This window comes from Microchirus variegatus, assembly GCF_963457635.1.
Source record: "Microchirus variegatus genome assembly, chromosome: 17".
Lineage (NCBI taxonomy): Eukaryota > Metazoa > Chordata > Actinopteri > Pleuronectiformes > Soleidae > Microchirus > Microchirus variegatus.
In genome coordinates this window covers 2,284,663-2,310,388 of record NC_139818.1, presented here as the reverse complement: position 1 = coordinate 2,310,388, position 25,726 = coordinate 2,284,663, and the positions used below count along the sequence as shown (strand labels likewise).

At 43.2% G+C, this 25,726-nt stretch overlaps 2 protein-coding genes across 2 annotated transcripts; both read left to right on the top strand.

Moving 5' to 3' along the window:
* Positions 1 to 14,092: 14,092 nt before the first annotated feature.
* Positions 14,093 to 17,180, top strand: LOC310939472 (uncharacterized protein; the record flags this gene model as incomplete). Its single annotated transcript, XM_083904238.1, has 2 exons — positions 14,093 to 16,975; positions 17,079 to 17,180. 2 exons carry the CDS (start codon positions 14,093 to 14,095, stop codon positions 17,178 to 17,180), a joined length of 2,985 nt encoding a protein of 994 aa, XP_083760364.1.
* A 1,019-nt stretch (positions 17,181 to 18,199) lies between these two features.
* LOC310939471 (uncharacterized protein) lies at positions 18,200 to 24,227 on the top strand (the record flags this gene model as incomplete). The annotated part of the gene is made up of 2 exons (XM_083904237.1): positions 18,200 to 23,524; positions 24,024 to 24,227. The coding sequence occupies 2 exons, from the start codon at positions 18,200 to 18,202 to the stop codon at positions 24,225 to 24,227; spliced, it is 5,529 nt and encodes a 1,842-aa protein (XP_083760363.1).
* Positions 24,228 to 25,726: the final 1,499 nt, after the last annotated feature.

Sequence of the window (25,726 nt, the reverse complement as noted above, 5' to 3'; positions counted from 1 at the left end):
GCCCCAAATTAACGCACACTTGCCAAAGTGAGATCTGTTTTTTTTCAGCGTTTATAAAACCCACTGTGCAAATACAGAACATTCTTTTGTGTGCAAATATTATCTGACCTATTATTCTTTCATATAAAGTCTTACAGTTGATAGATTAACAGTTCTGGGTGTTGTAGAGCCGGAGAAAAAGCTTCTATTTAAGGGACAGTTTGTGTTTTTTTAAAGTGGGGTTGACCAGACCAGAACCTTAAAGGGATAGTTCGGAATTTTGGACATAAGACCTATTTTCCAACTCAGCCGGTGTGATTTGCACCCAAGGCAAATCGATTGTAACGGCAGACTATCGATGTACATATCTGTGTTGATAGAATGTTTGAAATAAAACCAACCTTGCAATTTGAAAGATTTATGTCTCAGCAGCAGCAGCGCGTCATACTTCCAGCAGCTGCGGACTGTTTCCGCTGCCGGAAGTATAGTGCTGAGAAAGTAGTCCCTCAAAAATCCATGCGATTGCGACGTTAGTTTTGTTTCAAATATCATTCTATCAACACAGATATGTACATCGATAGTCTGCCGTTACAATTGATTTGCCTCAGGTGCACTGTGGAGTCGGTATGAGTGTTTTTAATGCCATGCTAACTTGTATCATTGTCTTGCGCTAGCCATAGCATCAGCGAACTCGGCAACTAGAAGAACTGAATGAAATTTCTTGAAAATGTCTCCAGACGTCTCCATCACACCGGCTGAGTTGGTCTTATGTCCAAAATTCCGAACTATCCCTTTAACACTCACTCACACTGATAACACTAAAAAAGACGACATTAGCCAACAACAGGACTCACCAGACTGAAATCTACACACGAGGAGTTAATCTGAAGTTATTCTGTGACTTACCAAATTAGGCTTTTTTTAAAAAAAGACGACGATAAAGCAGCAGCAGCCATATTTTTAAGATGTTGTAGACTTTGGCCGGCTCATATTTTATTAAGTCAGCCTTTTTCAAAAAGAGTCAGAAATGTGTTTTTCCTTCTCTTTGTGGTGCCTTGTTATCAGCGAGAGAGAGTGAGAGAGTGAGCGTCTGGTTGATGGAGCACGTTTGACAGCGAAACACTTGGTGAATTCAGTAAACGACGCATACCTCGCACAACCACACTTGACGAATGCCTAAACTGTGCCTTTAAGTTGCCTTCGCAGCAGACACTGACATTCTCTCTTAGCCACAGTGGTTTTCTAAAAAGTCTCCAAACTATGTGATAATGGGAGTTTTAATTGTCTCTGGCGTTTGCTCACGGGAAGTTTTCACTTCTCGGCCAACAGTGTTTTTCTCTGTGTTTATTATCCACTTGGTTACTGCTGATGGACTCAGCTCCACTCCACTCCACCACTCCGCTCCACGTCACATCCACTCCACACGGTGCAGCCGCGCTGACACAGACCTTTACACTAGTTTGACTTTATTTTGGCAGACGTTGCAAAGTAATTTCTTGTGAATATGAAGCCATTATTTTGTATTGTGACGTTACTATTAACACTCTTATAAGCACAGTGGAGTCAGCCACGCATAGAGCTGCAACTAACCATTATTATTGTCGTAATCGATTAATCTGTCGATTATTTTCTGGATTAATCGATGAATCGTTTGGTCGGAAAATGTTAAAAAACGTTGATCGGTGTTTGTCAAAGCTGGAAATTAAGATTTTCTCAAAAGTCTTGTTTTGTTCACAAACCAAAACGATTCACTTTTAATAATTTCTGTGTAATGTGGAGCAAATAAACCAATAAAATATTCACTTTTAAGAAGCTAAAACAATCAGAAATCTTGTTTATCGATTATCAAAATAGTTGGCGATTAATTTAGTAATCGATTAATAATCGATTCATCGATTAATCGTTTCGGCTCTAGCTGCGCCATTCCATATCAGAAACGCGGAGCTGCACAATCTCTGCGGTTTTATTAAACATATTCAGAGTTAATTGTCTTGATTTATTGAGTGTCGTGCGGATCGTTATTGCGATTTAATTGTCGATAGAAACTATCTGAATAGACGCTGTGGTCGCATTGGTCTGAGATTGTCTTTTTTTTTGAAATTCTTCAAAATATAAAGTGAAATGTTGGGTCGCTGAAAGTCGTCTGTAGGAGTTCCTTTTGTCCCTTGTCTGCTTTTAAGAGGGAGTGCGTTTCAGAGCAGAGAAGCGTCTCTTAATCTCAGTGCTATTGTAAATCAATGGGATGAAACCAATGTGGGATATTTGAGATGTTACACCCAACACTAACTGAAAACATGTAGTCGCAGAGTCGTCGTCGTCGTCCTTCCTTGTCGTAGCTTTATTGGCTTTGACTGAAGTGCTTTTCTTTAGCTTTCATTTATAACACACTATATAATATAATTATAATTGTTATCTTTGCATGAACAACACCAAAGAAGGAAGGAAAGAAGGAAGGAAAGAAGGAAGGAAACGTCGACCTTGCTGTCAAGTTCATTGAGCAGTGAGGGGAAATGTAATGTCCTGAAGTACAGACACATTCATTGACAGGCCAGGAACATTGTCTGCATAGCTAACCCACCTCAGACTAATAGAATGAATGAACTACTGTTGTCCTAAATATGATTGGTGGGAGATGTTTTGGGCCCGTGCCCTGCACAGCTGTCCCTGGTTCAGCTGTTTTTGGGCTATGTCTCTTCCAAAAGGTCAGGGTGGTGTTTTTATGCTGAAGCACTGATTCTTGGTGGTTTTTGTTTTTGTCAGTGTTTTTAAGTCTGATCTCTGTAAACAGAAAAGCTGTAGCGGTATTTGTATGCTGCATATTTCATTTAAAAACCCAGTGTCCAGCAATACTATCAGACCTGACTTTAGGGAGAATTGTGTGTATATACAGCAGTGCAGGTGTTTATTCTGTTAAACTGCTGGACAACCAGGGTATTTTAGTGATTTCATATTTTAGTTTCATTCGTCTTATTCTAACCTCTTTACCGCTGCCTCGCTTTACTAGAGCAATGCTGCTGTTGCCTCCATCTGTGAGGGCAAAAGACAACGAAACTGAGAAAATCAGAATTTGTTGCCTTTATCACACAATGGTGGCCTGCAGAATCATTTCTGGCAGCCCCGCAATGAATTACAGTTGATAGTTTTAATCCAGGAGCTACTAAGCTTGTTAAATGTTTATTGGACATTACTGGATACAGACCAATAAGTGTAAACAAAAATACTGGGTATTTACCTGGTTTCTATATGGTGAAATTTAGTGTATTATTGGGTTATAAACTGGTAATAAGCAGGTAGCTACAGCCCCCAATTACTAGCTATTTACCCAGTAAATATATGGTAACAGAAATGTGTTACTTGGTATTAACCTGTAATTAGAAGGTAAGAACAATGGCCAAAATACTGGGTAATTACCCAGTAAATTATAAAGCGTTATTATATTAATACTTAAATTACATTATATTAACGCTTATATTAACGCTTATATTACTTAACGCTAAACTGTAGAACTGCAATCTGGTCATTAAAATGATTACAAATGGGATTTCTTTCTGTTTTTTTGTTTCCTTTGGCGGCCCTCCGTCCAATGTTGGGTTCCTAAATTGGCCCTCAGGTATCAGAACGTTGAGAACCCCTGCTTTATCACTTACACTATATCCCTCTGTCCTAATTCAAGTCTTTAAATCCCTCCTCGTTTGTCTGTAGGTGAAGTTTTCTTTGCTCCCGTGACGACTAAGATGACGTTGAACGAGGCCCGCGACGAGTGCACAAAGAGGAGCTCCGTCCTGGCGTCTCCTGGCCAGCTCCACGCTGCCTGGAGAAAGGGCCTGGACAGATGCGACTACGGCTGGCTCTCTGACGGCAGTGTACGACACCCGGTCGCCGTGCCCAGGCTGCAGTGCGGCGGAGGTCTGCTCGGTGTCAGGACCATGTATCGATACAGAAACCAGACTGGCTTCCCAGAGCCAAATAAGAAGCTCGGAGCTTACTGTTTCAAAGGTACAATTCTTTCCAAAGTTACGACGCTTTGTCATGGAATAAGGTGTATATGTACTGTGTATATATACAGTATATTGGCTTGTTTAAAACCAGGCCTGGGCTGTAGGCAGCTGTGATCTCATCTCTTGTATTCACTCAATCAGGAACTTGACTCTGAGAGAACTGCTGGGTTTCTCTTCTCTTCTCTCTGTGATATTGTGAGGTCTCTATTTTATCTATAAAGTACATTTATAAAACACGTGGTCGACCAACGTGCAGTACGTACACTGCAAATGGACAGTAAGAGGCCTAATGAGGGCTAAAAGACACATGTAAAAGCCACTAACAGAAGAAGTGAATACGCTTAAACACACATAAGAAAACAACTCACTCTGGGTTTCAAAACCAACATTGTATATAGTTCTTTTTAAATAAATAGATTAATTTTGCGTCATAAAAGTACAGTTTACTTTTATTTTAAAATGATGTGAAATATCAACATAAATGAAGTTAGTATTTCATTGTCTTTGTCCTTTCACTTGATCGGGTCACTTTGATGCCCCTGTTTTTAGAAGAAGTTGAGCTTCCCTTATTGTCTTAGAGCAGGGCTCAGCAAGTAAATGTGGCCAAGGGCCAGTTTTTTTTCTCAGCAATTTCATATATAGGTCAGACAGATCGGACAAAGTGCCTTAAAACTTCACTTTTATGTGTCAGAAACGTACTCCAGGGCCATTATTTTACGAATATTTACTCCCTAAAACCTGGCTGTCCATTGACAACAGCAGTGTTTTTTAATTTTAGTTTAGATGAACTGTCAATTCTGCTCCTTCACCCTTTTACCTTCTGCTTTTGTTTGCTCTATCACACTTCTACACTTCTCACATCTGCACCAGCTTGACATTAAGTAAAATCTACAAAGTAGAGGAGTTGGAGCAGACTAGTCTCGTGTCTTGTTGACCGTAACCATTATCTCAGATGTTAGTTTCCTGCCTGTCTCTCTATATAAAAACTGCTGTTCGAACTCTTGTTCTCTTTTCATGCGATGGTCACAGCGTTCTTTTTCTAATGGGGGATTAATGAGAGTTTGTGACAGTGTATAAAAGCCCGTGTCTGTGTTTGTTTTATCTCTATTACTTCCAGCTGGGCTAATTTAGGCCTCTGAAGCCGTGTCCTTCTACAACCTCGTACGAGAGCACGTACTGTTGTTACTGCTCACAACATTTACCCTTTTTTTTGTCATTAATAATAATCATAATTGGTTCTATTTTCTTCTGTGTTTTTCCAAATAATAATTGAGTAGCAAAGGTGATGAGGAATTACAGATTAATTTTACCTCTGCTGGATTTGGCTCTAGTACACGCATGTAAACATTACCACAGTAACACGTTTTAAAATGAATCAATCACAATACATGTCAAATGATTTATGCGTTGCCATGGTACATAAATGGTACGTACTTCTCTATATATTGTTATTGAATCACCGCCCAGCCCTACCTAACTGGAAGTTTGCGGAATTTGGCTTAAGTGGTCTTAACTAATCAGTTTCCCCAGGGCGTAAAAACCCGATGACTGATGCAAAAGTAACTAATACCACACCTGTCATCCTTTTTAGTCTCACTATCTAACCCCCGTTTCACCTTTCTCCTCTCGTTTCCGCTGTCACAGTTTGTCCTCCGTCATTCTCACTTGTACTTATCAGAGCAGACGTTTGGATAATGGACAAAGCTACCGCTGGACTTCTAAATCCAGTTCATCCTCGCTGACCCCCTGACCCGGCCTTTCCATCTTTACAAATGAGAGGTTGGACAGATAAGCCTTCCTCTGCCCCTGAGCCACGCTAACTCTCGCGGTGATAAGTCCCCGCGGAGTTCAGAGGGCACACAAACAGGCCACCCTCACCTCCTGCTCTGTGTATTCCACGTCAAGCTCTCTCAGCCGTGTTGTATTTACGACCGCGTCTAAGTGCTTTTCAAGTGTTGCCCTTGTTTGGCCGGGGGCTCGCTTCATCGTTTCCTGCGCTTTCCCACAACCAATAATTTCTCAAAAATGAAAGCGTTGTGTAAATCCGCGTCCGCACAGTAAAACACGGGGGGTGCAAAGAGACTGTGAAGAAAACAAAGGCCTCAGATAATGGACTCGGGAGAAATGTGTGCGACACCTGACTTCACAAAGAGTTTCTCGAAAGAAAGAAGGGTTGAGCGTGTGATGGTTCAAAAACAGCTGGATTTACACAATATGTTTGCGTCACAGGGAGAAGCTTTCTCGACTTGTGCTGCACGGCTTTTTATGGCTGCAGAAGAGAGAGAGCATCGGAGGACACGAGGACATTAGGGGGGATTTACTCTATAAAAGTTAGAAAGAAAAGGTAGAGTGGTTTATTAGAGCGTTGATGTTACTTCAGTGACGGTTTGGAAAAAAAGAAAAGACAAAGACAATCTTTGAAAATAACCACATCTGCATCAAGCTGATGACAGACGTCGATTTTTAAAAGTATATGCTCTACAGTACTCACTCTAATGCACAGTAAAAACTGAAGTAGCATTAGTTTCTGTCTGTCTTTGCACGAGTGATTAATATTAGCGCTTGCTATAAATAGATAAGAGAGGAGGTCCTTTTACATCAGGGATTCTAGGAAACGTTTAACTATGTTTGTGACTGCAGACTTGACTCATTGCTTCGTTAAAAAAATGGCTTTAATTTTACACTGTATACACACTACCGTTCAAAGGTTTGGGCTCACTTAGAAATGTCCTTATTTTTGAAGGAAAAGCACCTGGTTTTTAATGGAATATGTACATAGAGGCCCATTTCCAGTGTTCTAATGGTATATTTTGTATGCTAATTGCATTAGAAGGCTTTTGGATGATTAGAAAACCCTTGAAAACCCTTGTGCAATGATGCTGAAAACAGTTTAATTTTGAATAACAATCATTATTTCTAATCTTGTCAATGTCTTGACTGTATTTCCTATTCATTCTGCAACTCTTTTGTTGAATAAATATCTGACTTTTAAAAGAAAACACACAAAAATGATATAGGTGAGCCCAAACTTTTAGTTAGTGTACAAATATTCAACATTCAAGTGCTAATGAGTGCCTTGTGTGTGTTTCACAGGAAAGCGAGACGTGATCAGCCAAACGTCCTTCGTGGAAGTGTCCGTGGTAGAAATGACCTTCTCCACCACCACCGTCGTCGGCTCCACTTCCTCCTCCACGCCTTTGCTGGAGAGTAGCATTGCTACGCTAACCTCCGAACCCGAAGCTGTGTCAGAGGCCGACGAATCTCCAGGTTCCTCGCATGTCACGTTCATGTTCTCTGCCAGCATGGCTCCACCTCGCTCCACCCCGGCAGGAGAAGAAGAGGAGCTGTTCACCACAGTCGCACCGACGATCAGGGAGGAACCGGAGGAAAGTGATCACACAGACGCCCCAGACGCGGAACTCGTACACACAACGGAGAGCTCCGATGTGACGGAATCGGTCTCCGAGGCTGTGGACGATCACTCTGTCATTGAGATATTCACGATTCAACCTGACGTCCAGTTCACAGAGGAGCCTCTGGGCACAGAGCCCATGTCTGCCGAAGGGAAAACTGAGGAAACTATTCCAGGTGAGGTTCTGACCACCGCGATGACCTCTGACCTCAGCGACACGCCAACAGACGCAGTGGATCTGAGCAGCGAGGAAGCGGTCGTCTCCTTTGAATCGACAATCTCGCCCACTGAGCTTCATTCGACGACGCCGTTCCCCGACTACGATCCCAGCGTGGATGAGATCGACCCGTTCTTTGGCGTCGAGGCTCTGCCACCGACTCCACCGTCCCAACACATCTTCTCATCCACCCCGATTCCCACCGACACCACGTATATGTGCAACACCCGGCCGTCCAGCGACGTGAGCGACCAAACAGAAGCACCAGACGAGACTGAAACCGCAACAACACAACAAAGACAGGACGCGAAGACGCCGGCCGTCGTCTACAAGGACAAGACGACCGCCGCCATCTTGACCGAGAGCGGAAACTTAGCCGAAGACGCCATGTCGTCGACGAGCGTCTTTGACGAGTCGACGTATCCGGTGCAAGAACACACCGTCCACAGCCTGGCAGAGGACAAGACTGAGACGGAGACTGAACCAGAGTTCTTCACAGCTGTGGCTCACACCAGCACCACTCCAGGTACAGAGGTCCCTGACGAGCGGTCCAGCCAAGGGATCCCCGCCATGCAGACGCAGAACATATCAGGTAAAAATGCAGTTATTTCTGCGTTTATTATTTGATTTTTTGGTGCCATATGTAAGAATGTGGCCAAAAACGGTTACTACATTCAAATTCAAAATACCGAGGTCTTTAAGGTTTAAATTTTTGACGTAACTGGCAACCCGTGGTTGCTCAGCAGCTGACACTCTACTGACTGCAATGATTGGTAGACGGCGGTAGGTGGCGCCACATGACGCCAAAACATGATTTCAAAACATAAACATGATTTGCAGTCTGCAAAATATTTTTTTTAACGCAAATATTTTGTCTGTACTGTTGTTGTTGGTGAGTTCAGTTTGTTATATGAACATTATTCCTGAGTCTCTGTGACATATTAGGAGGATTTTATGATTTATTACATAATGCACCTTTAAAGGGGATATATGAGAGAAAAGCTGGTACTTTTTCATTCACAGGCCACCAACTCTGTTTATGTTTGCACCTTTTTCTATGTCATATGTCATTGAAAGTCATAAAATGTACCTTTTAAATGCTCTAAACACTCAAAACTCTGTTCTCCAGTAAAAACCAGGGCATATTTAACAAAACTAACGTTGAATGGATGGAATCAGGGAACTGAACATGCTGAAAAGAGTGAATAAAGTTGAGTTAAGTTAACACTACGTACGCTTAATGCCTTAATGCTCTGCTCACACGTTCAGTGTGAACATGGCCTAACTCTCAGACGCAGACACACTTTCACTCTCATGAAAATGAATACTGTAGTAATCGTGGTCTACCATGTTTTGAAACGGGATCGCAGTGATTTAGACGTGAAACATGTTTACATACAGTATTTAAATGTCATGGTGGTCGTGTGGTTTTGAGAAATGCCGTCACTCGTCTTTATTAGGCCGCAACAATGACGACAAACAATGATGTCGATGAACAACTAAGTGCTGTGTTGTTGTTGTTGTTGTTTCCCAGTATTGTTTTTGACTGATTTATGATGCTATTATTGGGAGCTGTGGGAGGTTGTGCTGTCCAGGGTGCTGAAGTTAAAAGACGCTCGTGTTATTTGAACCGCTTTGGCACTGAGCAGTGGTTGGAGTAAACAAACTCGACAACGCACAGTGAAGTGGTTTTGACTTTACATTAGTTTAGATTTATTTAACAAACGCACAAACTACTACTCGTGGAAGTTATGTGATTTTTCTTGGAAAGTGTTGCGTCTTGATTTAACAGATTTTGGGGTAGAAATGCACGTTTAGGCCCCGACATTCACAACAACAGCACATGATCTCATTTGCAAACAGCAGCTGCATCATTTTTGAACTCCTTTACAAACATGACCGTGGTGAGTCATTCTGTTCCCGAAGAGCAGCTTGTGTTAGAGGAGAGGGATCTGGTGAATTGGAAAGTGTCCAGTGAACGAATTGGTCTGCCTGTGAGAGTCTTCACTCCATATGTAAAGGGAATTTCCTTCTCTAAGTTTGCCAAGTGCTTGCTAAAGGTGAGAGTCGTAGGAATATCTCTCCCTGATATTGTTATGGTTGTGATTTTACGACGTAAACCGCTTACAGATGATGTATCTCATGGTTTATAATTAAAACAGAATTGACTGCACTCAAACTATGTCGTGTATATGCAGTGTGGTCAGGTTGGCTGCCAAAAACACTTGTACTCTGTGTTTGTGTGTGCATGTATAGCACTTTACTTAAACAAAATCAGCACGTGTGTGTGTATTTAACTCGTATGTCTCTACACTGCAGTAGTTGCATTTGCAGTATTATGTACCAGTTTATTGGCATCAGGACCAGGTGTGTTGGCAGTCTACCTGAGTAAGCACAGATGCTTGAGCACAGACTGGACACCACAACATGAGGTGATGTCACTGCGTGAGCACAGCTGCAGGGCTGCCTGTAGCGGGTGATTATAGCCGCTTTTACTGCTCGGTCACGTGATGCGACATCTCTTTCTGCCCTCACAGTTTGTGTGTGTGTGTGTGGGAGTCGTTTGTGGAAAATATTGTGGCAAACTGGGCGACTGCATGGCAACCCGAGCACACAATATATCAGCGCGGCGTTGCTCAAAATGCGTCGTTAAATTGTCGCGCGAGCGACGCCCCGCGCGTCTTTGAGTAATCCTAAACTATTAAATTCACTGTTTACCAAACATATCGAAACCACAAAAAGCAATTCACAAAAAAACCACAGTTTTTCCATTCTTACTCAAATAGAACATTTGCTAAAACTAAATTTAGATAAAGTGCATTGGCAACAAACTATTCACAGCCATAAACTGTGGTGTGAAACAATAACATCTTAAGTAATTGATCACCCATGTTGTCAACCTCACAGTCGTCATAGTTACTTGTTTGTGTGATGTTGGATCAGTGATGGAGCAACTTGTCCGTCAACTGGAGGGTTGTGGGTTGAATTCTCGACACTTAACCCCATGTTTTAATACAATCAGAAAATAATGTTTATACGACTTGAAGCTGAGGTATTTATTAATCCTATAACGTTATGTTTTATTTGTATTTATTACCTCTTTAAGACCATCATTTTAAGAACCAAACTGAAAAACCTCATTTATAAAGAACTGGTGAAATAGTGATTAGGTTGAAATCAGGGTCAGGTATTAAATTATTATATTCAAGGTTAAGGTTTTTTTAGACTGCTCAAATGAAGTGCAAATAATATTTGCACATTCTCTCTTTCCTGAGAATGTGTGAAAGAGAAAGAGTTTTCCCAAGGTTTCCTGAGAATGTGTCTTTCTCCAGAGCTGAGGTGCTGCAGGTGTTCTGAGCTGCAACGAATAATCTTTTTGAGTCACCGTTTGTGGGAAAATAGAGACTTGAGCAGACAAGGCAGGGAGAGGGTGTATAGTTAAGTGTGGTATACAAAAGGTTTTAAGAGGTTTTTTTTGTGTCGTTAATCTGTTCCTCCTCTTTGCAAACATTGCTAAATGGTCAATTCTGAACAGATATAAACTGTTCATTTGAGGATTTATCACAGCTGGTTTTTTTTTTTGTGAAATGTTTTTCCTTTGTTTTCTTTTCAGCGGGCCAGATTCTACTTCCACAAGGTTCTCCGTCTCCTGTTGTTCCGTCTGTACCAGACCAACACACCGTTACCCACGGTGAGCCCGTTCTGCAGAGCGGAGACCCGGGCCTGGTCTCTGAAGGTGCTGTAACCCTCACTCCAGCTGTTAGTTTTATAAATGGTAAACAAGAGATCACACTGGAGCCAGAGAGCCATGGCGAAAAAGAGGCCAAAGGCACCCAGATCTCAACAAATGTGACAAGGGATGACGTAAGCACCGTCGATTATCAATGGACCGATCTCCCTGTTGACAGTTCCACTATTACTATGGAGGAACACACAGAAGGAGTTATCTCCACGGAGATACCAAATATCGATGAATATGACGATGATACAAAGCCTCCTGATGACGACCCGACCTCACATTCAGTCACAGCAGTGGAGGGCACATCAGAAACGACTCAGGAAACTGAGGCAGGTCCAGCTGCTACACATGCTACGGAGGGAACGAGTGATATCACCGCTGTCTCTGCTGGTTTGGCCTCTACGGCAACGCCGGCGGAACCACAGGTCACCAAAACAACTGAAGAAAGCCAAACGATAAAAGCCGACCAAGAATCCACCACGATCATCACTGCATCCGTACAAGACGCGAGGGACGAGTCAGGGAGGACTCCCACGTCAGTGAAAAGTGACTCACTAGTGACTCAGACAGAAAAGGACGAGGACCTTGTTACAAGTGAAGTCCACGCAGCCAGATCCACAGCTGAAACCACAGAGGAATCAAAGAGCACATCTGCCACTCCAGCTGCAGAAGACAGCTCTCGGTCTGCACACATGACTGCATCCCATCCCTCCTCTGATGACGCTGATGAGTCTGAGGGCTCCACTCAAACCCCAGAAGAATTTGCCTTCAGCGCAGCCACTTCTTCACTATCTGAAAGTTCTGCTGAACAAACAGCCAAGACTGAGATAACACCAGCCTTAGATGTAGGCAGCACTGAATCATCATCAGTTGTAGTACCAACCCTTGCTGGCACATCAGAGGGAAGTGCAGTCAGTCAATTATTACCTTCCACTTCACCCACTGAGAAAGCAGCAACTGATGCAGCGTCTTCTGCTGAGGATAGTTCAAGAGTCCAAGAAAAAATCACGTTTGGAACCAGTCCTCCATTACACACGTCTGTGGGCACTGCACACGAAACAGATGAAGCAACAAGAGAGAGTGAACTAACATCACAAACTGTACCAACAACAGGCGCAGATGAGACGTCCGTTAATGCCACTGAATCAGGTGAAACTCCAGCGACTGCACAGACCGTACAGGACGAGAAGGACCAACGTGACACAGCTTCTCCGTCACATGAACCTGCTACGACCACCGCTGCTTCCACATTGTACGATGCTCTTGAAATTGTCAAGACGACTGTCGCTTCATTCACAGAATTCTTCACTCAGTACTCGACACAGAGTGATTTACACGACAAAGAGGCAGTGACCAGTGAGGAAACATCTGCCGGTGTCACAGATGATGATGGGGCTCACTCACCTGTGACCACTCCCACTTCTCCCATCAAATCAAATGAGCCTGGCTCGACCACATCTTCACAACTGGAAGGTTCTGGTGTAACAGAAGACACGGCTCAAACACAACCTTCATCTGCGAGCTTAGTGAGTACAGAAACGGCTTCATTACATCTGAGCACTGCAGGTGAACAAATGTCTGCAGCTGCTACAGCGACCGACGTGCTCGGCACAGAGACTGGGACTCTGGGACAAATGACAACATCGCATGACATTGAAACGAATGCTTCATTGACAGAATCTGTGACTGCAACTTCATTACTTTCCAGTACGAAACAACCAGATTCAGTATCTCAGGATATACAAACTGCAAATCAGATGATGGAGATAACCGTGACCCCTACAGCGTCCTTGTTGATCAGTTCTCCAGCAACTATAGATCACATTGGTCAGGAACAAATCAGTAGTGTCACGGACAATCTTCTCTCTCCAGTGAGTGACACAACAGGAACATCTACTATCACTCCAGGAGAACACAGCTCAGTCGGCCAAACACAAGGAATGATTAGCCAAACCTCAGTCGCAACCATGGCTTCATCTTCATTCATCACTGCAACGACGCTGTCACAGAGAACAGAAAGTACAGGAGAAATGTCCACAGCCATGCCTTCCCTCATGACATCAACCATGAGATCTGAAACAGCATCCACACTTCCACTAAGTAATGATTCAGCAACAGAAATTGTATCACGTGGATACAATACGAGCACTTCCTCATCAGCTACTGTTACCATGTCGACTGACCAACCAACTTCAGCATCAACAAAAATGCAAGAGACTGTTACCATGAGTCAGACAGAGGAAGATTCAGTACCTCCAGAGAAAGGTTCAGTGATCCCAACAAGTGAAAAAGAAAGTTCATCTGAACACACGACTGATGCATCAATCAAAGTCACTGCATCTCCTTCTGTTTCATCACTGTTCAGCACAGAGAAGCCAACATCACTGCCTGTTATGGACCAAGACAGTGCTGTCACAGATCAGACTGATGATACTTCTTCCCCCACTTCAGTACATGAAGAAGGATCAGGTGGCCAAACTCCAGACATGTTCACTTCATCCTCCTTTGTCCCAGATACATCTTCATCCTTATTCAGCACTGTGTCCCCAACAGCACAAACACCTGGAACCAAAGAAAGTCATGGGACAGATCAGACAACAATATCATCACCTTCAGGAGAACCACCCATTTCTGCAGTCTCTGATGAGGTGCTAAGAAGTTCAGTAGCCTTGACTCAAAGTCCACCTTCTTTCATATCATCAACCATTCAGGGTATTGATGATGAAGATGGTATCAGTGAGGTAACGATGGTTGAGTCCAGTCCAGCCATCATAGCATCAACAGTAAAATCTGATATGGCATCCTTCCTCATCACAACAGATACAGAAGGTTCTGCAGAAGGCACTACTGACTTTACTAAAGACTCAGTCTTCACTACAACTGTTTTCCCTTCAAAGTTGAGTTCACAGTCACCATCAGTTACTGCATTAGATGAATCCAAAACAAGTTCTTCCTCAGCCACTGTTACAGTTGCTTCATCACTTTACAGTACTGACAAACCAACTTCATTGTCATCTAAAACACAAGAGACTGTTACCATGAGTCAGACAGAGGAAGATTCACTGACATCTGAAAAGAGTTCTGCCTCCCCAACAACTGATGAAGAAAGCTCAAGCGAACACACGACTGAGGCATCAATCAAAGTCACTGCATCTCCTTCTGTTTCATCACTGTTCAGCACAGAGAAGCCAACATCACTGCCAGTTATGGACCAAGACAGTGCTGTCACAGATCAGACTGATGATACTTCTTCCCCCACTTCAGTACATGAAGAAGGATCAGGTGGCCAAACTCCAGACATGTTCACTTCATCCTCTGTTGTCCCAGATACATCTTCATCCTTATTCAGCACTGTGTCCCCAACAGCACAAACACCTGGAACCAAAGAAAGTCTTGGAACAGATCAGACGACAATATCATCACCTTCAGGAGAACCACCAGTTTCTACAGTCTCTGATGAGGTGCTAAGTAGCTCAATAACATTGACTCCAAGTTTGCCTTCTGTCATTTCATCTACCATTCAGGGTATAGATGATGAAGATGGTATCAGTGAGGTTACAATGGTTGAGTCCAGTCCAGCCATCATAGCATCAACCATAAAGTCTGAAAGAACATCCTTCCTCATTTCAACAGATACAGAAGGTTCTGCAGAAGGCACTACTGACTTTACTAAAGACTCAGTCTTCACTACAACTGTTTTCCCTTCAAAGTTGAGTTCACAGTCACCATCAGTTACTGCATTAGATGAATCCAAAACAAGTTCTTCTTCCTCAGCCACTGTTACAGTTGCTTCATCACTTTACAGTACTGACAAACCAACGTCATTGTCATCTAAAACACAAGAGACTGTTACCATGAGTCAGACAGAGGAAGATTCAGTGACATCTGAAAAGAGTTCTGCCTCCCCAACAACTGATGAAGAAAGCTCAAGCGAACACACGACTGAGGCATCAATCAAAGTCACTGCATCTCCTTCTGTTTCATCACTGTTCAGCACAGAGAAGCCAACATCACTGCCAGATCAGACTGATGATACTTCTTCCCCCACTTCATTATATGAAGAAGTATCAGGTGGCCAAAATCCAGACATGTTCACTTCATCCTCCTTTGTCCCAGATACATCTTCATCCTTATTCAGCACTGTGTCCCCAACAGCACAAACACCTGGAACCAAAGAAAGTCTTGGGACAGACCAGACGACAATACCATCACCTTCAGGAGAACCACCCGTTTCTGCAGTCTCTGATGAGGTGCTAAGAAGTTCAGTAACTTTGACTCAAAGTCCACCTTCTTTCATATCATCAACCATTCAGGGTATTGATGATGAAGATGGTATCAGTGAGGTAACGATGGTTGAGTCCAGTCCAGCCATCATAGCATCAACAATAAAATCTGAAACGGCATCCTTCCTCATTTCAACCGATACAGAAGGTTCTGCAGAAGACACTACTGACTTTACTAAAGACTCAGTCTTCACTACAACAGTTTTCCCTTCAAAGTTGAGTTCACAGTCACCATCAGTTACTGCATTAGATGAATCCAAAACAAGTGCTTCTTCCTCAGCCACTGTTACAGTTGCTTCATCACTTTACAGTACTGACCAACCAACTTCGGTGTCATCTAGAACTCAAGAGACTGTTACCATGAGTCAGACAGAGGAAGATTCAGTGACATTTGAAAAGAGTTCTGCCTCCACAACAACTGATGAAGAAAGCTCAAGCGAACACACGACTGAGGCATCAATCAAAGTCACTGCATCTCCTTCTGTTTCATCACTGTTCAGCACAGAGAAGCCAACATCACTGCCAGATCAGACTGATGATACTTCTTCCCCCACTTCAGTATATGAAGAAGGATCAGGTGGCCAAACTCCAGACATGTTCACTTCATCCTCCTCTGTCCCAGAAACATCTTCATCCTTATTCAGCACTGTGTCCCCAACAGCACAAACACCTGGAACCAAAGAAAGTCTTGGAACAGACCAGACGACAATACCATCACCTTCAGGAGAACCACCCGTTTCTGCAGTCTCTGATGAGGTGCTAAGAAGTTCAGTAACTTTGACTCAAAGTCCACCTTCTTTCATATCATCAACCATTCAGGGTATTGATGATGAAGATGGTATCAGTGAGGTAACGATGGTTGAGTCCAGTCCAGCCATCATAGCATCAACAATAAAATCTGAAACGGCATCCTTCCTCATTTCAACCGATACAGAAGGTTCTGCAGAAGACACTACTGACTTTACTAAAGACTCAGTCTTCACTACAACAGTTTTCCCTTCAAAGTTGAGTTCACAGTCACCATCAGTTACTGCATTAGATGAATCCAAAACAAGTGCTTCTTCCTCAGCCACTGTTACAGTTGCTTCATCACTTTACAGTACTGACCAAACAACTTCGGTGTCATCTAGAACTCAAGAGACTGTTACCATGAGTCAGACAGAGGAAGATTCAGTGACATTTGAAAAGAGTTCTGCCTCCACAACAACTGATGAAGAAAGCTCAAGCGGACACACGACTGAGGCATCAATCAAAGTCACTGCATCTCCTTCTGTTTCATCACTGTTCAGCACAGAGAAGCCAACATCACTGCCAGATCAGACTGATGATACTTCTTCCCCCACTTCAGTATATGAAGAAGGATCAGGTGGCCAAACTCCAGACATGTTCACTTCATCCTCCTCTGTCCCAGAAACATCTTCATCCTTATTCAGCACTGTGTCCCCAACAGCACAAACACCTGGAACCAAAGAAAGTCTTGGGACAGATCAGACAACAATATCATCACCTTCAGGAGAACCACCCGTTTCTGCAGTCTCTGATGAGGTGCTAAGAAGTTCAGTAACTTTGACTCAAAGTCCACCTCCTGTCATATCGTCAACCATAAAATCTGAAAGAGCATCCTTCCTCATTTCAACAGATACAGAAGGTTCTGCAGAAGGCACTACTGACTTTACTAAAGACTCAGTCTTCACTACAACTGTTTTCCCTTCAAAGTTGAGTTCACAGTCACCATCAGTTACTGCATTAGATGAATCCAAAACAAGTGCTTCTTCCTCAGCCACTGTTACAGTTGCTTCATCACTTTACAGTACTGACCAAACAACTTCGGTGTCATCTAGAACTCAAGAGACTGTTACCATGAGTCAGACAGAGGAAGATTCAGTGACATTTGAAAAGAGTTCTGCCTCCACAACAACTGATGAAGAAAGCTCAAGCGGACACACGACTGAGGCATCAATCAAAGTCACTGCATCTCCTTCTGTTTCATCACTGTTCAGCACAGAGAAGCCAACATCACTGCCAGATCAGACTGATGATACTTCTTCCCCCACTTCAGTATATGAAGAAGGATCAGGTGGCCAAACTCCAGACATGTTCACTTCATCCTCCTCTGTCCCAGATACATCTTCATCCTTATTCAGCACTGTGTCCCCAACAGCACAAACACCTGGAACCAAAGAAAGTCTTGGGACAGATCAGACAACAATATCATCACCTTCAGGAGAACCACCCGTTTCTGCAGTCTCTGATGAGGTGCTAAGAAGTTCAGTAACTTTGACTCAAAGTCCACCTCCTGTCATATCGTCAACCATAAAATCTGAAAGAGCATCCTTCCTCATTTCAACAGATACAGAAGGTTCTGCAGAAGGCACTACTGACTTTACTAAAGACTCAGTCTTCACTACAACTGTTTTCCCTTCAAAGTTGAGTTCACAGTCACCATCAGTTACTGCATTAGATGAATCCAAAACAAGTGCTTCTTCCTCAGCCACTGTTACAGTTGCTTCATCACTTTACAGTACTGACCAAACAACTTCGGTGTCATCTAGAACTCAAGAGACTGTTACCATGAGTCAGACAGAGGAAGATTCAGTGACATTTGAAAAGAGTTCTGCCTCCACAACAACTGATGAAGAAAGCTCAAGCGGACACACGACTGAGGCATCAATCAAAGTCACTGCATCTCCTTCTGTTTCATCACTGTTCAGCACAGAGAAGCCAACATCACTGCCAGATCAGACTGATGATACTTCTTCCCCCACTTCAGTATATGAAGAAGTATCAGGTGGCCAAACTCCAGACATGTTCACTTCATCCTCCTTTGTCCCAGAAACATCTTCATCCTTATTCAGCACTGTGTCCCCAACAGCACAAACACCTGGAACCAAAGAAAGTCTTGGGACAGACCAGACGACAATACCATCACCTTCAGGAGAACCACCCGTTTCTGCAGTCTCTGATGAGGTGCTAAGAAGTTCAGTAACCTTGACTCAAAGTCCACCTTCTTTCATATCATCAACCATTCAGGGTATTGATGATGAAGATGGTATCAGTGAGGTAACGATGGTTGAGTCCAGTCCAGCCATCATAGCATCAACAATAAAATCTGAAACAGCATCCTTCCTCATTTCAACCGATACAGAAGGTTCTGCAGAAGGCACTACTGACTTAACTAAAGACTCAGTCTTCACTACAACTGTTTTCCCTTCAAAGTTGAGTTCACAGTCACCATCAGTTACTGCATTAGATGAATCCAAAACAAGTTCTTCCTCAGCCACTGTTACAGTTGCTTCATCACTTTACAGTACTGACAAACCAACTTCATTGTCATCTAAAACACAAGAGACTGTTACCATGAGTCAGACAGAGGAAGATTCACTGACATCTGAAAAGAGTTCTGCCTCCCCAACAACTGATGAAGAAAGCTCAAGCGAACACACAACTGAGGCATCAATCAAAGTCACTGCATCTCCTTCTGTTTCATCACTGTTCAGCACAGAGAAGCCAACATCACTGCCAGTTATGGACCAAGACAGTGCTGTCACAGATCAGACTGATGATACTTCTTCCCCCACTTCAGTACATGAAGAAGGATCAGGTGGCCAAACTCCAGACATGTTCACTTCATCCTCTGTTGTCCCAGATACATCTTCATCCTTATTCAGCACTGTGTCCCCAACAGCACAAACACCTGGAACCAAAAAAAGTCTTGGAACAGATCAGACGACAATATCATCACCTTCAGGAGAACCACCAGTTTCTACAGTCTCTGATGAGGTGCTAAGTAGCTCAATAACATTGACTCCAAGTTTGCCTTCTGTCATTTCATCTACCATTCAGGGTATAGATGATGAAGATGGTATCAGTGAGGTTACAATGGTTGAGTCCAGTCCAGCCATCATAGCATCAACCATAAAGTCTGAAAGAACATCCTTCCTCATTTCAACAGATACAGAAGGTTCTGCAGAAGGCACTACTGACTTTACTAAAGACTCAGTCTTCACTACAACAGTTTTCCCTTCAAAGTTGAGTTCACAGTCACCATCAGTTACTGCATTAGATAAATCCAAAACAAGTGATTCTTCCTCAGCCACTGTTACAGTTGCTTCATCACTTTACAGTACTGACAAACCAACGTCATTGTCATCTAAAACACAAGAGACTGTTACCATGAGTCAGACAGAGGAAGATTCAGTGACATCTGAAAAGAGTTCTGCCTCCCCAACAACTGATGAAGAAAGCTCAAGCGAACACACGACTGAGGCATCAATCAAAGTCACTGCATCTCCTTCTGTTTCATCACTGTTCAGCACAGAGAAGCCAACATCACTGCCAGATCAGACTGATGATACTTCTTCCCCCACTTCAGTATATGAAGAAGTATCAGGTGGCCAAACTCCAGACATGTTCACTTCATCCTCCTTTGTCCCAGAAACATCTTCATCCTTATTCAGCACTGTGTCCCCAACAGCACAAACACCTGGAACCAAAGAAAGTCTTGGGACAGACCAGACGACAATACCATCACCTTCAGGAGAACCACCCGTTTCTGCAGTCTCTGATGAGGTGCTAAGAAGTTCAGTAACTTTGACTCAAAGTCCACCTTCTTTCATATCATCAACCATTCAGGGTATTGATGATGAAGATGGTATCAGTGAGGTTACGATGGTTGAGTCCAGTCCAGCCATCATAGCATCAACCATAAAGTCTGAAAGAACATCCTTCCTCATTTCAACCGATACAGAAGGTTCTGCAGAAGACACTACTGACTTTACTAAAGACTCAGTCTTCACTACAACAGTTTTCCCTTCAAAGTTGAGTTCACAGTCACCATCAGTTACTGCATTAGATGAATCCAAAACAAGTGCTTCTTCCTCAGCCACTGTTACAGTTGCTTCATCACTTTACAGTACTGACAAACCAACTTCGGTGTCATCTAGAACTCAAGAGACTGTTACCACTAGTGCGACAAAGGAAGATTCAGTGACACCTGAAAAGAGTTCTGCCTCCACAACAACTGATGAAGAAAGTTCATCTAAACAGACGACTGATGCATCAATCAAAGTCACTGCATCTCCTTCTGTTTCATCACTGTTCAGCACAGAGAAGCCAACATCACTGCCAGTTAGAGACCAAGACAGTGCTGTCACAGATCAGACTGATGATACTTCTTCCCCCACTTCAGTATATGAAGAAGGATCAGGTGGCCAAACTCCAGACATGTTCACTTCATCCTCCTCTGTCCCAGATACATCTTCATCCTTATTCAGCACTGTGTCCCCAACAGCACAAACACCTGGAACCAAAGAAAGTCTTGGAACAGACCAGACGACAATACCATCACCTTCAGGAGAACCACCCGTTTCTGCAGTCTCTGATGAGGTGCTAAGAAGTTCAGTAACTTTGACTCAAAGTCCACCTTCTTTCATATCATCAACCATTCAGGGTATTGATGATGAAGATGGTATCAGTGAGGTAACGATGGTTGAGTCCAGTCCAGCCATCATAGCATCAACAATAAAATCTGAAACGGCATCCTTCCTCATTTCAACCGATACAGAAGGTTCTGCAGAAGACACTACTGACTTTACTAAAGACTCAGTCTTCACTACAACAGTTTTCCCTTCAAAGTTGAGTTCACAGTCACCATCAGTTACTGCATTAGATGAATCCAAAACAAGTGCTTCTTCCTCAGCCACTGTTACAGTTGCTTCATCACTTTACAGTACTGACCAACCAACATCGGTGTCATCTAGAACTCAAGAGACTGTTACCATTAGTCAGACAGAGGAAGATTCAGTTACATCTGAAAAGAGTTCTGCCTCCACAACAACTGATGAAGAAAGCTCAAGCGAACACACGACTGAGGCATCAATCAAAGTCACTGCATCTCCTTCTGTTTCATCACTGTTCAGCACAGAGAAGCCAACATCACTGCCAGATCAGACTGATGATACTTCTTCCCCCACTTCAGTATATGAAGAAGGATCAGGTGGCCAAACTCCAGACATGTTCACTTCATCCTCCTCTGTCCCAGATACATCTTCATCCTTATTCAGCACTGTGTCCCCAACAGCACAAACACCTGGAACCGAAGAAAGTCTTGGAACAGATCAGACAACAATATCATCACCTTCAGGAGAACCACCCGTTTCTGCAGTCTCTGATGAGGTGCTTAGAAGTTCAGTAACTTTGACTCAAAGTCCACCTTCTTTTATATCATCAACCATTCAGGGTATTGATGATGAAGATGGTATCAGTGAGGTAACGATGGTTGAGTCCAGTCCAGCCATCATAGCATCAACAATAAAATCTGAAACAGCATCCTTCCTCATTTCAACCGATACAGAAGGTTCTGCAGAAGGCACTACTGACTTTACTAAAGACTCAGTCTTCACTACAACTGTTTTCCCTTCAAAGTTGAGTTCACTGTCACCATCAGTTACTGCATTAGATGAATCCAAAACAAGTGCTTCTTCCTCAGCCACTGTTACAGTTGCTTCATCACTTTACAGTACTGACCAACCAACATCGGTGTCATCTAGAACTCAAGAGACTGTTACCACTAGTCAGACAGAGGAAGATTCAGTGACATCTGAAAAGAGTTCTGCCTCCACAACAACTGATGAAGAAAGCTCAAGCGAACACACGACTGAGGCATCAATCAAAGTCACTGCATCTCCTTCTGTTTCATCACTGTTCAGCACAGAGAAGCCAACATCACTGCCAGTTAGAGACCAAGACAGTGCTGTCACAGATCAGACTGATGATACTTCTTCCCCCACTTCAGTACATGAAGAAGGATCAGGTGGCCAAACTCCAGACATGTTCACTTCATCCTCTGTTGTCCCAGAAACATCTTCATCCTTATTCAGCACTGTGTCCCCAACAGCACAAACACCTGGGACCAAAGAAAGTCTTGGAACAGATCAGACAACAATATCATCACCTTCAGGAGAACCACCAGTTTCTACAGTCTCTGATGAGGTGCTAAGAAGCTCAATAACAGTCACTCCAAGTTTGCCATCTTTCACATCATCAACCAGTCAGGGTATGGATGATGAAGATGGTGTTATTGAGGTAACGATGGTTGAGTCCAGTCCATCCATCATAGTATCAACCATAACATCTGAAACAGCATCCTTCCTCATCACAACAGACACAGAAGGTTCTGCAGAAGGCACTACTGACTTTACTAAAGACTCAGTCTTCACTACAACTGTTTTCCCTTCAAAGTTGAGTTCACAGTCACCATCAGTTACTGCATTAGATGAATCCAAAACAAGTTCTTCCTCAGCCACTGTTACAGTTGCTTCATCACTTTACAGTACTGACCAACCAACTTCATTGTCATCTAAAACACAAGAGACTGTTACCATGAGTCAGACAGAGGAAGATTCAGTGACATCTGAAAAGAGTTCTGCCTCCCCAACAACTGATGAAGAAAGCTCAAGCGAACACACGACTGAGGCATCAATCAAAGTCACTGCATCTCCTTCTGTTTCATCACTGTTCAGCACAGAGAAACCAACATCACTGCCAGTTAGAGACGAAGACAGTGCTGTCACAGATCAGACTGATGATACTTCTTTCCCCACTTCAGTACATGAAGAAGGATCAGGTGGCCAAACTCCAGACATGTTCACTTCATCCTCTGTTGTCCCAGATACATCTTCATCCTTATTCAGCACTGTGTCCCCAACAGCACAGACACCTGGAACCAAAGAAAGTCTTGGAACAGATCAGACAACAATACCATCACCTTCAGGAGAACCACCAGTTTCTACAGTCTCTGATGAGGTGCTAAGAAGCTCAATAACAGTCACTCCAAGTTTGCCTTCTTTCACATCATCAACCAGTCAGGGTATGGATGATGAAGATGGTGTTAGTGAGGTTACGATGGTTGAGTCCAGTCCATCCATCATAGCATCAACCATAAAGTCTGAAACAGCATCCTTCCTCATCACAAGAGACACAGAAGGTTCTGCAGAAGGCACTACTGACTTTACTAAAGACTCAGTCTTCACTGCAACTGTTTTTCCTTCAAAGTTGAGTTCACAGTCACCATCAGTTACTGCATTAGATGAATCCAAAACAAGTGTTTCTTCCTCAGCCACTGTTACAGTTGCTTCATCACTTTACAGTACTGACCAACCAACTTCGGTGTCATCTAGAACTCAAGAGACTGTTACCACTAGTGCGACAAAGGAGGATTCAGTGACATCTGAAAAGAGTTCTGCCTCCCCAACAACTGATGAAGAAAGCTCAAGCGAACACACGACTGAGGCATCAACCAAAGTCACTGCATCTCCTTCTGTTTCATCACTGTTCAGCACAGAGAAGCCAACATCACTGCCAGATCAGACTGATGATACTTCTTCCCCCACTTCAGTACATGAAGAAGGATCAGGTGGCCAAACTCCAGACATGTTCACTTCATCCTCCTTTGTCCCAGAAACATCTTCATCCTTATTCAGCACTGTGTCCCCAACAGCACAAACACCTGGAACCAAAGAAAGTCTTGGAACAGATCAGACAACAATATCATCACCTTCAGGAGAACCACCCGTTTCTGCAGTCTCTGATGAGGTGCTAAGAAGTTCAGTAACTTTGACTCAAAGTCCACCTCCTGTCATATCGTCAACCATAAAATCTGAAAGAGCATCCTTCCTCATTTCAACAGATACAGAAGGTTCTGCAGAAGGCACTACTGAATTTACTAAAGACTCAGTCTTCACTACAACTGTTTTCCCTTCAAAGTTGAGTTCACAGTCACCATCAGTTACTGCATTAGATGAATCCAAAACAAGTGATTCTTCCTCAGCCACTGTTACAGTTGCTTCATCACTTTACAGTACTGACCAACCAACGTCATTGTCATCTAAAACACAAGAGACTGTTACCATGAGTCAGACAGAGGAAGATTCAGTAACTCCAGAGAAAAGTTCGGCAATCACAACAACTGATGAAGAAAGTTCATCTGAACAGACGACTGATGCATCAATCAAAGTCACTGCATCTCCTTCTGTTTCATCACTGTTCAGCACAGAGAAGCCAACATCACTGCCAGATCAGACTGCTGATACTTCTTCCCCCACTTCAGTATATGAAGAAGGATCAGGTGGCCAAACTCCAGACATGTTCACTTCATCCTCTGTTGTCCTAGAAACATCTTCATCCTTATTCAGCACTGTGTCCCCAACAGCACAAACACCTGGAACCAAAGAAAGTCTTGGAACAGATCAGACAACAACATCATCACCTTCAGGAGAACCACCAGTTTCTACAGTCTCTGATGAGGTGCTAAGAAGCTCAATAACAGTCACTCCAAGTTTGCCATCTTTCACATCATCAACCAGTCAGGGTATGGATGATGAAGATGGTGTTATTGAGGTAACGATGGTTGAGTCCAGTCCATCCATCATAGTATCAACCATAACATCTGAAACAGCATCCTTCCTCATCACAAGCGATACAGAAGGTTCTGCAGAAGGCACTACTGACTTTACTGAAGACTCAGTCTTCACTACAACTGTTTTCCCTTCAAAGTTGAGTTCACAGTCACCATCAGTTACTGCATTAGATGAATCCAAAACAAGTGCTTCTTCCTCAGCCACTGTTACAGTTGCTTCATCACTTTACAGTACTGACAAACCAACTTCGGTGTCATCTAGAACTCAAAAGACTGTTACCACTAGTGCGACAAAGGAGGATTCAGTGACATCTGAAAAGAGTTCTGCCTCCCCAACAACTGATGAAGAAAGCTCAAGCGAACACACGACTGAGGCATCAATCAAAGTCACTGCATCTCCTTCTGTTTCATCACTGTTCAGCACAGAGAAGCCAACATCACTGCCAGATCAGACTGATGATACTTCTTCCCCCACTTCAGTATATGAAGAAGGATCAGGTGGCCAAACTCCAGACATGTTCACTTCATCCTCCTTTGTCCCAGATACATCTTCATCCTTATTCAGCACTGTGTCCCCAACAGCACAAACACCTGGAACCAAAGAAAGTCTTGGGACAGATCAGACAACAATATCATCACCTTCAGGAGAACCACCAGTTTCTGCAGTCTCTGATGAGGTGCTA